Consider the following 14,387-nt stretch of genomic DNA (forward strand, 5'->3'; position numbering starts at 1 on the left):
AAATATATTTATCGGCGATCGGAGCTGATGGAAAAGCGGACAAAACTAAAGCTGCAGTCCCGCTCCATGTAATCGGGAATGACGCAGTCGAGGTATATAATAATTTTGTCTTTGAAGATGGAGATAATTTCAATTTGAAGTCGATAATGGACAGATTTGAAGTATTTTGTATACCTAAGTGTAATTTAACGTATGAGCAATTTAAATTCTTCACGTGTGCTTAGAGCTACTGAAACAATTGATCAGTATGTGACTGAGTTAAGAAAGTGTAGCAGAACGTGGAAGTTTGGATTGCTCACAGACTCTCTTATTAAAGATTGTTTATGGCATTCAAGATAATGCACTGAGAGGAAGGCTGTTGAGAGAGCAAGATTTAAATTCTCAAAAAGCTTTCGCGCTTTGCAAAGCTTCTGAGACCGTAATGTCGCAGGCCGAAGAGCTTTTTGTTGAAAACTGCAATGTAAACGCTGTAAAAAAAGCACAAATATATTAAGAAATATAATAATATGTTGACAAAACCGACAGGGAGCAAGACAGCATTTGAAAGAAAAAAGTCACGTGATTGCTGTGCACGGGAACATCACCCAAATCAGTGTTTCACATATGGCAAAAACTTGCTACAACTGCGGTAAGATTAATCATTTTTTGCGCTGTTGTAGAAGTAGAAAGAAGGAAAATAAAATGAAACAAGTAAACACAGTGATTGAAGATGATCGTGAGGAATCCTATGTAGATGCACTTTATGCAAATGCTGACATGGAGAATATAAAAGCAGCAGCTGCAGTGTCTGAGACGACCAAACAGGAGGCAATTGATGATGTGAAAAAGTGATGGGAGGATGCAGTTGCTTCAATGAAAGCGATAATGAGAGAGACACAGAGAGAATATGAGATTCAATCTAATCACCGTCTAGAGGAAGAACGCTCACAGTGGGCACAGTATAAGGAAGAAGTGAAAGCACAAGTGAAGGAATTGAGAAGTTTTATTGAAACTTTACAAATGGAAGTGGAAGGAATTAGGAAAGATACAGTCCAAACAGAAGCAGGGAAGTAGATTGCTGAGGAGGACAGCGTGAACTGCTTACCTGAAATTCCAGATTCCAACCAGGAGACATGTGAGAGTATACCAAAAAGCTTAGTTCAGATACATAAAGAAAAGCTTAAAGCAGCAAAGAAGAAGCACAAGAAGAGACATGGCTCAGAAAGCGAAGAGCCAACTTCAAAGTTTCAGTTAGCAGATATAGATTTGTTTATTGGTTAATGTTGTTACTTGTTTTTCTTTTTAATGAAAGGTAGATGTGATTCTTCAGGGATTCAGTTAACTGATGCAGACGACACAAAACATGTAAATAATAACAAGGAAACACAAGATATGTGTGTACCACTTAGAAGGTCTACTCGTGTTCATAAACCCACAGAGAGACTGATAGGAGACTTGTTGAATTATGTATTTGCTTTATTATTTTTTCTCTTTAAGGAAAGGAAGATGTGATGATATCACGTGCAATGATGTGCCAGTACAGGATTGGACAGAGCACTGAGCACGCGCAGGATTGCTAGAATGTTTCAGCACATGGCGGGGTTAAGACATGTTTGTTTATTACTGTAAATAAATATGATTCTTTACTGTTAACCCACGCTATGTTTAAACAGAAGTAACATAACGTGACCTATCCTTATAATTTAACCCTTGTGTTGCTGTGGAAACCACCCACGCTGAGCAGGACAGACCTGCCCATCCTCCTGGTGACAGACTTTCCCAGACCGCAGGGACGTGTTGGAGGTTGGACGCGTACCTTGTGCAGTCCTGGGGTTGGTGGGGTGCAGCTTACACTCCCATTGGGCGATGGTAGTGATGGCTTCATCTACAGGGAGAAAGAAGATCATGGTCAGAAGGAGTTAACGGCGCTAACGGTGAGTTTCCCGAGTCCCACAGGACCTTTGGTTTCGAAATACAAAGGACTGGGCACTGACTGACTGTGTAACATTGAACCTGTTCCCACTATCACCAGTTAATGACAGCTCACACACACATGCGTGCATACACTTCTTCTCTCACACAATCTCTTCCCCCTCCACCCCCCCCCCCCCGTATTCTCTCACACAATATCAATGCAAAGGGATAGAAATGTTAGTCAGGGAAGTACAGGACAGAAACAGGCCTTTTGGCCCACCTAGTCTGTGCCAAACCATCTAAACTGCCTACTCCCATCGACCTGCACCAGGCCCCAAGCACATCCACGTACCCATCTAAACTTCTCCTAGATGTTGAAATCGAGCTCGCATGTACCACTGGAAGTTTGCTCCACATTCTCACGACTCTCTGAGTGAAGCAGTTTCCCCCCGCTCTCCTTAAACATTTCAACTTTCCCCCTTAACCCACGACCTCTAGTTGCAGTCCCACCCAACCTCAGTGGAAAAAGCCTACTTGCATTTACCCTATCTATACCCCTCATAATTTTGCATACCTCCATCAAATTTCCTCTCAATAGAGAACCAAGGATCTAGCAGGAACGAGAATCGAGCGCAATAAATATCGATCATAAATGGTCCTGGAGATGCCGATGAGACCAGGCCCAGTCCCATGACACCAGCTACCCCCAGCACAGTGTCAGGGACACAATTACCTTTTGGTGGATCAGCTGTAGCCTCATGTTGTTATCGCGCAGGATTGGAGCTCAGTCACATAGCTGCAGAATGGGACAAGGTGGGGCATTAGTGAAGAGGGGAAAAAAAGGCAGCACCACACACCCAGTAAGGTACTGAACAAAGTATAGACCTTTCTGTCTATTTTCCCACTTGCCCCTTGACTCCCAAGCTGTGACTCTGGATTTAAAAATAATGTTTCTCGTATCCAACTCCCTTATTTATTTAGTGATATTTATTGGGATCCAGCACAGAACAGGCCCTTTGAGTCATGTTGCCCAGCAACCCCCGATTTAACCCCAGCCTAATCAAAGGACAACTTACAACGACCAATTAACCTACCAACCCGCATGTCCGTGGACCGTGGGAGCACCCATGCACTTCATGAGGAGAACATACAAACTACTCACGAATGGTACCGGAAATGAATTCAAACTTCAACGCCCCAAGCTGTGCTAACCACTATGCAACAGAGCTAGAGGTCACTGGTTACTAGATCGCGAGACCACAACAGCAGACAGCCTGAACAATGGCCACCTGCTCTTAAGTATCATTATCTCCGAGCCACTCAGACGGTCCTTGTCGATAACTTTGATTCAAGTCCCTCAGGATCCTACAGGCCACCGTCCCACTGTCCTTCCGAGTGACTGCTCTCTCCCACCCGGTGCTGCTTAATGGATGGCACAGCTGGTAGGGCTGCACCAGAGACCCAGGTTCAATCCCGGCCTCGGACACTGTCGTCACAGAGTTTGCATGTCCTGTTTACAACCACGTGGGCTTCCTTCTGCATCCCTAAGATGTAGGGTCTGGTGGGTTAACTGACCGCTGGAATTGCCCCGAGTGTGTGGGTGAATGGAAGAATCTGGGGGGGGGGGGGGGGAAGAGAGTTGATGGGAACATGGGGAGAATAAATAAAAATATTTACAGTAAATTCAAGATAGTTTCGTATCTTTCCTGTACACAAATATAAAGAAGAATGAAATAATTGTTACGCATACACAAGGAAATCTGCAGATGCTGCAAATTCAAGCAACACACATCAAAGTTGCTGGTGAATGCAGCAGGCCAGGCACCATCTATAGGAAGAGGTACAGTCAACAATTTGGGCCGAGACCCTTCGTCAGGGCATTCACCAGCAACTTTGATGTGTGTTGCTTGAAATAATTGTTACTCTGGATCCAATGCAGCATAAAAGAAACCCACAAAAGACAAAGATGACAGTCATAGAAAAACACGATAAACATAAATACACAAGATTAAAGTAAAAATCTAGAAGATTTAAATAAAGTAGCAGTGGAGGTGTTGATCAGCCTTACTGCTTGGGGAAAGGAACTGTTTTTGAGTCTGGTGGTCCTGGAGTGGATGCTACGTAGCCTCCTGATGGGAGTGGGGACAAACAGTCCATGAGCAGGGTGGGTGGGACCCTTTGTGATGTTACTGGTCCTTTTCTGTATATATGTATAGCATACACGATGGCAGGTAGACTGACGCACGTGATGCGTTCAGCACTTCTGACAGATGGTACTCTCTGCAGACCTGAGTCTGGGTCAGAGAGCACCACAGCATACAAACAGCCATTTGGCCCATCTAGTCAATGCTGAATCTATTATTCTGCCTCACCTGGAACATAGCCCTCCATACCCCTGTAAGCCATGTACTTATCCCAATCTCTCTTAAATGTTGAAATCAAACCCACATCCAGCACTTTTGCTGGCAGTTCATTCCACACTCTCACCACCATCTGAGTGAAGAAGATTCCCCTCAATTTACTTCACCTTTCACTTATCACCTCCAGTTCAAGTCTCACCCAAACCCAGCCTGCATTTACCCCACGTCGCACTCATAATTTTATATACTTATATATTTTATATTTTAATATATTATCAAATCTCCCCACATTCACCCAAGTTAGAAGGAATAAAGAGCTAGTCTATCTGACCTTTCCCGAGAACTCAGGCCCTCAAGTCCCAGCAAAATCCTCTGCTAGCCACTGTATCCATGTTCTATGACCCAAGCCATGATCTGGGGCCAGCCGGGGCCCCACTTACATTTTCTGGAAGTTTAAACACAAATTCTCTGCACTTTCCTTCGACAAAGAACTTGTTAAAACTACTCCAATGTGCAACATTCTGCTCTGCCCCAGGCTTCACTCTCCCTGCCCCCACCCTCACACAGTGCAATCTGATTGCTGTGCTATTGTGGCACCCAGCTGGCACGACACTATTACAGCTCGGGGCGTCGGAGTTCAGAGTTCAATTCCAGCGTGCTCTGGTGTACAGACTCCCCTTGGAATGAGTGGGTTTCCTCCCACAGTCCAAAGATGTACCGGTTAGTAGGTTAATTAGTCATTGTAAATTGTCTGTGATGAAGCTGGGGTTAAATCGGGAGTTGCTGGGTAGTGCAACCTGAAGGGCCTATTTCGCAACACACATCAAAGTTGCTGGTGAATGCAGCAGGCCAGGCAGCATCTCTAGGAAGAGATCTATTTCGCACTGTATCTCAATAAACAAATAGTTATTCTCAGTTCAGCACTGCTCTCCCCTTCATTTCCTGTAAACATGTAACCACGTGCAAGAGTGAAACTGTGCTTTTGTTTACTTAGTATTTGACCAGAGATTAAACCAAACTCCTCTGCCCCAGCCTAGACAACTAAACCCACCAGCAGCAAAGTTAACAGGTCAGGGAACATCCACGGAGACTGAGGGACAGTCAATGTTTCAGATTGAGATCTTGCGCAAGGACAGAGAGCATGGGGGGGGGGAGAAGAGCGCAAGGACAGCGAAGCGAGGAGGGGGTGAGGCAGGAGCTGGCAGGTGATGGAGCCAGGTACAGGGAGGGCAGGGGCCGGAGGTAGGCAGACAGGCTGGAAGGCAATAATCAGAGAAACAAGACGTCACAGATGCTGGAATCTGATAAGTAAAGGGGAAAGTCAGTGGAACCAGATTACGGAGAATCAAGCACAGACAGAACTAGTGGAAAATTGGAAATGGAGGGCTGGGGGTGGAGGGAGTTTGGGAAGAAGTTGGGGATGTGTTAGAGGGAGAGAGAAAGGAAGAACGGGTGTGGGCAGGCTGAAATTGGAAAATTCAATGTGCTTGTAGACCACCCAGGTGGAATATCAGGTTTTCTGGCAGTGGACGAGGTTGAGCACTGACTGGTCATTGTGGGAACAAGAAGCAAGAGTTGAAGAGGCTGACAGCTGGGAGCCCGAGACGGGTGCAGGTGCTCAGCCGTCAAGCTGTCTGTGTGGAGTTTGCACGTTCTCCCTGTGACCAAAACAGAAAGTGTTGAGAATACCCGGCAGGATAGGTGGCATCTGAGGAAAGAGAAACAATGGGCGTTGCAGGTCTCAGATTCTTCCTCAGAGAGACTCGGACTAGAAACTCTGTTTCTTTCTCCACAGATGGTGCCTGACCTGCTGAGTGCTTCTTGCATTTTCAAGCTTTACTGAAGATTTCCAGCGTCTGCAGTTTTCTGATGTTCAAGTCCTGAAGACCATCGCTGAAGCCATCAGTGCAGGAGTTGAGTGGGTGAAGTGGTCCCGACCGTCCAAGCAGACCATTGCCTTTGTCAGAGCTGGGGAGCAGTCAATACCTGTCAAAAGAACATCTGCAGGCATCCTGTCCTCTGCAAGGGACTGGCAGCTGTTGGTGGACCTCGAAGGGCAGCTGAAGTTCCCCAACCATACCGCAGCCACCACCCTGCGGCCAGACCTTGTCCTAGTGTCTGAGTCGACTAAACAAGTGGTGCTGCTGGAGCTGACAGTCCCATGGGAAGATAGCTTGGAAGAGGCCTTTGAAAGGAAGCTCTGCAAGTACGCAGGACTGGTCAGCAACTGTCAGCAGGCTGGATGGAGAGCGAGGTGTCTCCCAGTGGAGGTTGGTTGTAGGGGATTCATAGCCCGTTCTTTAGTTAGAGCCTTCAGCATTTTGGGCATCGAGGGAGAGAGGAAGAGGAGAGCCATCTGCAGTACCACCAATGCGGCAGAGAGGGCCTCAAGATGGCTGTGGCTCAAAAGAGGGGAGCCATGGAATCATAAGTAGCTAGCCATCTGGACACAAGCTGGGGTCTGATCAGCCCCGGCTGGGTCACCTGGACGAGGGTGTATGATGTTGAAAGTCCCAAAACACCCGATGATTCCAGGAACATCACTGAAGATGTGTCCAGGAGCATCAATAGATGTATGTACATTGCAAATGCTCAAGTTCTTCCTAGTGTTCTGGTTTCCTCCAACATGCCACAAAGACATACTGGGTGGGTTGCTGATCAGCTACAGTACACTGCCCCGTGGCAAGTGGGGAAAGATCATTGAGGAGTTAATGAGAGAGAAAATGCGCAGCAGGGAATTAGTGGGGGGAATGGAATTGCTCCAAGGGCCTGTTACCAAGCTGTACCTAGGACATGCCCTCTCCTGATCGAGGAGGTACCGAAGTCTGAAAACACACTCAACACTTCAGGAACAGTTTCTACCTCACCGCCCCCTACCCCCCAACCATCAGACTTCTTAATTGCACCCCTGAGCACTACCACACATACACACACGGCAGGGTAGTGGGCAGTGTGATGCCATTACAGCTCTGGAGTTTAATTCTGGTGATGTTCCCCAAGGAGGCTCATCGACGTGGAGTGTGTGGGTCTTCCACGCGCCCTCCAGTATCATCCCGCAACCCAAAGATGTACCGGCTAGGTTAATTGTCATTGTAAACTGTCCTGTGATTAATTAGGATTAAATCGAGGTTTTTGGGGTTTGCTGGGGCAGCAAGTCTCCAAGGGCCTGAAAGACCTACACCATACTGCATCTGTAAATAAATAAATATTTACTTCTCTCTCTCTCGTAATTTGTAGCTTCATTCTGTATTGCAAGGTACTGCTGCCACAAAACAAATTTCGTGACATATGCCAGCAATATTGAACCTAATTCTGAATCTCTAAATAAATAAAAAATACAAACCCCCTGAGCCAGAGGCCAGTCATATCCAGCAAGGTTGTTGGGGGAGTGGGATTCATCCAACACACTCATTCAGTCATTGAGTGCCGTCTGTGTGTTGTGTCGCAGCCAAGGAAGTGCACAGGCCACCAGCATGGCCACGATGGGCCAAAAGGCCCATTCCTGAGCCAGAGGCCAGTCATATCCAGCAAGGTTGTCGGGGGAGTGGGATTCATCCAACACACTCATTCAGTCATTGAGTGCCGTCTGTGTGTTGTGTCGCAGCCAAGGAAGTGCACAGGCCACCAGCACAGCCACGATGGGCCAAAAGGCCCATTCCTCAATGCACCTGCCACCATCCTGTGTTGAGGGGCTTGCCATGAGCATACGTGTGCAGTAAATAAAGGAAGTCATACTATTCATAACAATATGTAATAATTTGCTTGGCTTCCTTCCTTCAACATTCATTACAGTAAAAAGGGAGAACTTTGTTAGATTTCTGTTCATTGGTTAATGACTTTGATCGCAACCAATTAGAGGCTTCGTTAATTGCATTTTTAAATCTTTTTATTAATATATAATCTTCTACAGCTATAAAATACAGAAATTCAACAAATTAGTATATAATTAATAAAGCTGGAAAAAAGACTTACATATGCTAATGAAAAAAAATTTATAAAAGGAAAAGAAGGAAAAAAAGAGAACTCCAGCTGAATAAAAAAAACCCACTAACTATAAAACAAAAAAAGAAAAAAAACCATTAGGAACCAACTCCCAGAGCGATACGTCTTACAATCATCTATATATATAAGAAGAAAAAGAAAACAACAACCGCCAAATCACATTTACATAACATAAAATTGGAAGGAAACCATGTAAATTGATTCAAATTAAATGATAATATTTAGCAAAAGAGCCCCACCTTCCCTCAAAATTGCGACTCTTTGTGAGGAAGTTAGTGGGAAGACACTGGGCATTACTTTGACACTTCCAGTCATTTCACTAACGTAGCCTGGCGACAGCACAAGCAGAAAGTGCTGCTGCTGCATCGTGAGGAGATCAGGGTCAGGCTCCAGGGAAGTGAGGAGAGCTGCTGTCCCATTCATCCTGTGCCGACTTCCTCATGAAACTTGCGTTTCAGTATCGGTCTGCACAAATTACTCAGCCACAAATGACAGCTTGCATTTATGTAGCACCCGTGACAGCAGTGTTTTCAGAGTCTAATCCAGAGCAGGTAGAAGTTTAGGAAAGCTAATTCCAGAGTTTAGGATCACAGATGCTGAGGACTTATTCAGCAATGGCAGAGCAGCTAACGTTGAGGATGATCACAGCAGCATAATTAGAGGAACCATGCAGGGTTTTCAGAGAGTACAGAGGTGGGGAGGAGACAAGGCTTGAAGCTGCAAATGGATGATGAATCACAAACTCACAAGCCAATTTTATTTTGGGACCAGGGCCAATGTTCCACCCAAACCAACTCATCGAAACACAAATCAAAAGTTTAAAAAGACTGCAGATGCTGGAAATCTGAGAATAGGGTCACAGACCCAAAACATAAACTGTTTCTTTCTTCACAGATGCAGCCTGACCTGATGTGTGTTCTAGAAGTTTTTGTTAATCGCATAGAAAGTACACAGATTGCACAGAAATTTAAAATATTAAGACAGCGAGGCCAGGGGCAAAGTATGATCCGGTGTTCAGCTCACTACTCCATGAGGCTTTACTCGTCGCAGCACTGAACTGGCTCTGTGGCTGTGGCCTGCAGCCTGCAGCCGTCAGGCCCCTGGACTGGCTGTGGCACTGAACTGGCTCTGTGGCTGTGGCCTGCAGCCTGCAGCCGTCAGGCCCCTGGACTGGCTGTGGCACTGAACTGGCTCTGTGGCTGTGGCCTGCAGCCTGCAGCCGTCAGGCCCCTGGACTGGCTGTGGCACTGAACTGGCTCTGTGGCTGTGGCTCACTCTGTGGTTCAGGATCTCACTATGTTATTTGCTCACTTTAATTGTTTGCATGATTTGTTCTTTTTAAAATCGCACATTGGATGTTTGATGGTGTTTGTTGTGTGGATCTTTTATTGTGTTTCTTTGTTTTCTGGCTGGCTGCAAGAAGGTGAATCACAAGGTTGTATATGGCATACATAACTTAATAATAAACGCACTTTGAACTTCAGAAGTGTTTTGTCCTGGGAGTTTATAATGCACGTGTTGCCTACCACAGTCCTTGGGCACCTGGAAGTGTTTCACTGTAGAACTGATGAAACCAGTTACTGAAAGGACTGTGACATTTACAGTCAGAGTTACAATCAGCTCTTGCTTCTGTTCTTGTGTCAAACATGTCTATTTCTACCCCACACCCACACTGCACCCCCCCCCCGGCCCGATTCCAACCTAACTTACAAACTTTCCCTTCTGGCTGTCAGGGTTAACGTACGAGGAATGGGATGGCCCAGGCCCTGTACTCACTAGAATTTAGAAGAATGAGGGAAGGATCTCATTGAAATCTACTGAATATTGGTGAGTATGTTACCAATAGTGGGGGAGTTTAGGACCAGAGGGCACAGCTTCAGAATGGCAGTGTATCCCTTTAGAACAAAAATGAGGAGGAATCTCTTTATCTGGAGGGCAGTGAATCTGTGGACTTCATTGCCACAGGCAGCTGTGGAGGCCAAGTCATTGGGTATCTTTAAAGTGGAGGTTGATAGGTCCTTGATTTGTAAAGGCAAAGGATACAGGGAGAAAACCAGGGAATGGGGTTCAGTGTTCAAGGTAAATTTATTTTCAAAGTATGTCTTTGTCATCATATACTACTATGAAATTCATTTTTTGCAGGCATTCAAAGTAGAACAAATAAAGTAGAATCAATGAAAAACTACACACAAAGACTGACAAACAACCAATGTACGAAAGACGAATACAAAAAAAAGTCAATAAATAGTACTGTGAACATGTGTTGCAGAATGCATGGAAGTGAGTCCATAGTCAGAGGGAAAATAAATCAGCCATGATCGAATGGCAGAGCAGGCTTGATGGGCCGAATGGACTATCACTACTCCTATGTCATATGACCCTATGGCCTTCACTCACTGCTGTGATTCCTACTTTCAACAATTGGGCCCTTAAGTTACGGTGGAAACCGTAAAAGGGCCCACTTTTCATTTCGAAAGGCGAATAGCTCTCAGGTTTTGGTGGGGGTTTCAAAGCCAGCAGTGATCCGTGCAGCCAGGAGGGCTGATTGGTTTGGTGCAAATCTAAAACCACATAGGGAGGAAGTGCGGATGACTGCACAATGTTCCCTCTGCACGTTGCAGAAACCTCTCCGCTCCTCCTCCAAAACCACCAAGTGATCTGAGCTTCCGTCACACATTAGTCTAAACCGCTGAGCCATCCGAGGCAAGGGAATATTCCTCCCTTCCCTACACCCAAGGGCTCACCTTGGCTCCTCACACAGAGCCTCACTGAAGGTGGAGAAGTGCCATGGTCTATTCGAGGTGAAATTTTGTTACATTGGCCCCTAAAACTATATACTGTGCATCACATCCCACGTTGCAGAGTCCAGTGGCAAAGGTAGGCAGCAGTTACACCTTACTTTGAACGAGGACGGACTAAAAAAGGATCACTGTAAACTGGTGGCTGATATTCAGCACAAACCCAATAGGCCAAAGGGCAGTAGGATTCCACAGCAAACTCACTGGGACAAAAGGCCTGTTTCTCCGTTGTACCTGACAACTCTACCTAACATTTCTGAAACTCACAGGCCAGTGTGTTGAGAGAGAAGGTGACAGCTCTCCATCATGTCGGCACAGCACCTGATGGCATCAGCGTTTAACACATGAAGCCCCCCGAAGACTGCAATTCGGCACCCACACCCTGTGAAGGAATTAGCCTTCTCTATGCTTAAGTGAAGTCGGGTACCTGATATTCCAATGCTCCAATGCTGACTTCCCACACACACAAATCTCAGCATCCAGTGTCCTGTTCACCAGCACCTGTCCCCAACGGAGTTCCCCCACCCACAGTCCTGTTCACCAGCACCCTGTCCACACATAGATGACAGCACCCACAATCCCTTTCACCAGCACCCCATCTCCAATGAGGTTCCATCACCCAGTATCCTGCTCCCCAATACCCCATCCATCCCCACTGGGGTCCCATCACCCAGTGTCCTGCTCCTCAATACCCTGGTCCCCACTGGGTTCCCATCACCCAGTGTCCTGCTCCCCAATACCACATCCCCGCTGGGGTTCCATCACCCAGTGTCCTGCTCCTCAATACCTCGTCCCCACTGGGGTCCCATCACCCGGTGTCCTGCTCCCCAATACCCTGTCCCCGCTGGGGTCCCATCACCCGGTGTCCTACTCCCCAATACCCTGTCCCCGCTGGGGTCCCATCACCCAGTGTCTTGCTCCCCAATACCCCATCCCCACTGGGGTCCCATCACCCAGTGTCCTGCTCCTCAATACCTCGTCCCCACTGGGGTCCCATCACCCGGTGTCCTGCTCCCCAATACCCTGTCCCCGCTGGGGTCCCATCACCCAGTGTCTTGCTCCCCAATACCCCGTCCGCAATGGGGTCCCATCTCCCCAAGTTCCCATCAATACACTCACCTACATTCACCGACGTTCTCTCCTACATACTGGGAGAAGGTTACAGCGACTAATTGACCTACTAACCTTGGGATGCTGGAGGAAACTGGACGAACGTGCAAACTCCACACAAACAGCACCCGAGAACAAGATCGAACCCGCCTCCCCCACCCCACCTCCCGTCAAAGCTCCACCCAGATCCGAACCCCCTCACCCTTCCGACCCCTGAATCCTTATTTTCAGTACCTCTAATCTCCAAGAAAGGAGTCCAACTTTCACCGAAGGCTGCGGGACTGCGAAGGGCCAACCTACCAGTTTACGTCCGCCTCCTGTCTCGCGTGTCCGTCCACGGCACTGCCGGGTGACTCGCCGGTTCCCGGTTCGGCCTGACCACGCCGCGGGACACGGCAGCAGCTGAACGATTCACGTCCGGCACAGGACTGCGGTCACACCAATCGTGTGTGCCGGCCGGCCGGGCCAGCTCAAGTTACAGAGGCTGACATCAGGATCACATGATTCCCAGAAATCGGGAGCGGCGCCAATCAGAGCGTGTTCCCGTCTCCGGCATCCCTGATCAAAGCAAAGCCGAAAGCGGCGGCGGCGGCAGCGCGCTCGACATGCCGGAGGAGCCCGGCAGCGTCTGTGGAAATGAACAACAGGCTGAGACCCTTCTTCAGGACTGGGTGGGAAGGGGGAAGGCACCAGAATAGAAAAGTGGGGAGCGGGAGGGCAAGTTACAATGCGATAGGTGGGTGGGAAAGGTGGAGAAGAAGGAATCTGAGAGAAGAGTGGACCATGGGAGAAAGGGAAGGCGAGGCACCAGGTGAAGAGGAGAGGTTTGGAAGCCTGAAGAGGGAAAATACCAGGTGTTAGATGAGGCTCACGCCATCAGGTCGGAGGCTACGTAGAAGGAATACGAGGCGTTACCCCACCACGCTGACTATGGACTAATATGTCGGAACGGGAGTGGGGATGGGAATTAAATTGTTTGGCCACTGGGACATTGCATGTTTGACGGAAGGAGCGGAGGTTCTCGAGATGCCTTGCAATTCTATTCAGCTATCCTGATTCTGTGGCAGTTTCTAACCCTGACTTGTTTAACACAAATACGGTACAATTTCTTCTTGTTACTTTTTTTTGAGCAATCATGTACCTGAAATCAGGCAATCATAAACTACTCACATTAGCGTGTCCTGGTGAGGGGTCTCAGCCCAAACTGTCAATTGGCCACTCCCCTCCTCCACCCGCCTTATAGTAGGGAACCACCCCGGGGGGGGGGGAGATGTGAGGGGTAACAGTCCTATTGGGTTTCTGGAATGTAATAAAACAATATTGACAGCATTGACTGTGGATGGAGAAGGAAAAGGCATTGCACGGTTTATTCATGTAAATAATCTTTATTATGAGTACATTTTATTTTAATTATAAAAAAACAGTGACACCTGGTGTACAGTAGATGGGGGGGGGCTGCTTTGTTGAGCACCTTGTCTGCTGCAAAAGGTGAGATTTCCTAATTTTACTTCCCATTCCCATTCCGACATGTCAGTCCATGGCTTCCTCTATGAGGCTACTCTCAGGATAGACCTGGTATTCCGTCAGGGTAGCCTCCAACCTGATGGTGTGTACATCAACTTCACTAACTTCCAGTAATTTCTTCCCCCTCCCCTTCTCCTCTTCTCCATTCCGATCCCCTCTACTCCTTCTCTTCTCAACTTCTGATCACCTCCCTCTGGTTCCCCTCCTCCTTCCTTTCTCCCATGGACCGTTTTTTCTTGTGTTAGTCATAGTCATACTTTATTGATCCCGGGGGAAATTGGTTTTCGTGCTCCTTCTTCAGCCCTTACTTCTTCCACCTGTACCCTCCCTGCTTCTCACATCATCCTCACCCCTACCCACCTACTTTTCCCCTCGTCTGTCATGTGCCAGCTTGCACTCCTCCCCCTTACACCCTTCCCACCTTCTTATTCCCCCTTCCTTTCTAGATCCGATCAAGGGATTGGCTGTCGATTCTTCTCCACGGATGCTACCTGACGTGCTGAGCTCCTCCAGCGTTTTGTGTGTGTTGCTCTGGATTGCCAGTATTTGCAGAATCACTTGTTTTATGATTTGCTACCTGTCCTGCTGAGTTCTTCCAACATTTTGTGTGTGTTGTGTTGATGCAGATTTCCAGCATCCACAGCCTCTCCTGTGTCACATTCCTGGTGGTCCATATAAAGGCTTAGAACTACACAGCACA

At 47.4% G+C, this 14,387-nt stretch overlaps 1 protein-coding gene across 4 annotated transcripts in view; it reads right to left on the bottom strand.

Moving 5' to 3' along the window:
- The window catches only part of pld3 (phospholipase D family member 3), a 48,685-nt gene extending 35,992 nt beyond the window's left edge, over positions 1-12,693 (bottom strand). The window contains exons 1-3 of one of the 4 annotated variants that reach the window (XM_072270132.1): positions 12,464-12,693; positions 2,627-2,689; positions 1,796-1,864 (exon numbers count right to left, since the gene is read on the bottom strand). In XM_072270132.1, coding sequence (XP_072126233.1) covers positions 1,796-1,864; positions 2,627-2,653 — 96 coding nt within the window. In that variant the 5' untranslated portion in view covers positions 2,654-2,689; positions 12,464-12,693. Of the gene's footprint in view, positions 1-1,795; positions 1,865-2,626; positions 2,690-6,060; positions 6,080-12,397 lie in introns of those variants that run through there. The other 3 variants (XM_072270133.1, XM_072270134.1, XM_072270135.1) reach the window with 3 other exon arrangements.
- Positions 12,694-14,387: the final 1,694 nt, after the last annotated feature.

The sequence above is a fragment of the Mobula birostris genome, chromosome 10, assembly GCF_030028105.1.
Source record: "Mobula birostris isolate sMobBir1 chromosome 10, sMobBir1.hap1, whole genome shotgun sequence".
NCBI classification, from domain to species: Eukaryota; Metazoa; Chordata; class Chondrichthyes; order Myliobatiformes; family Myliobatidae; genus Mobula; species Mobula birostris.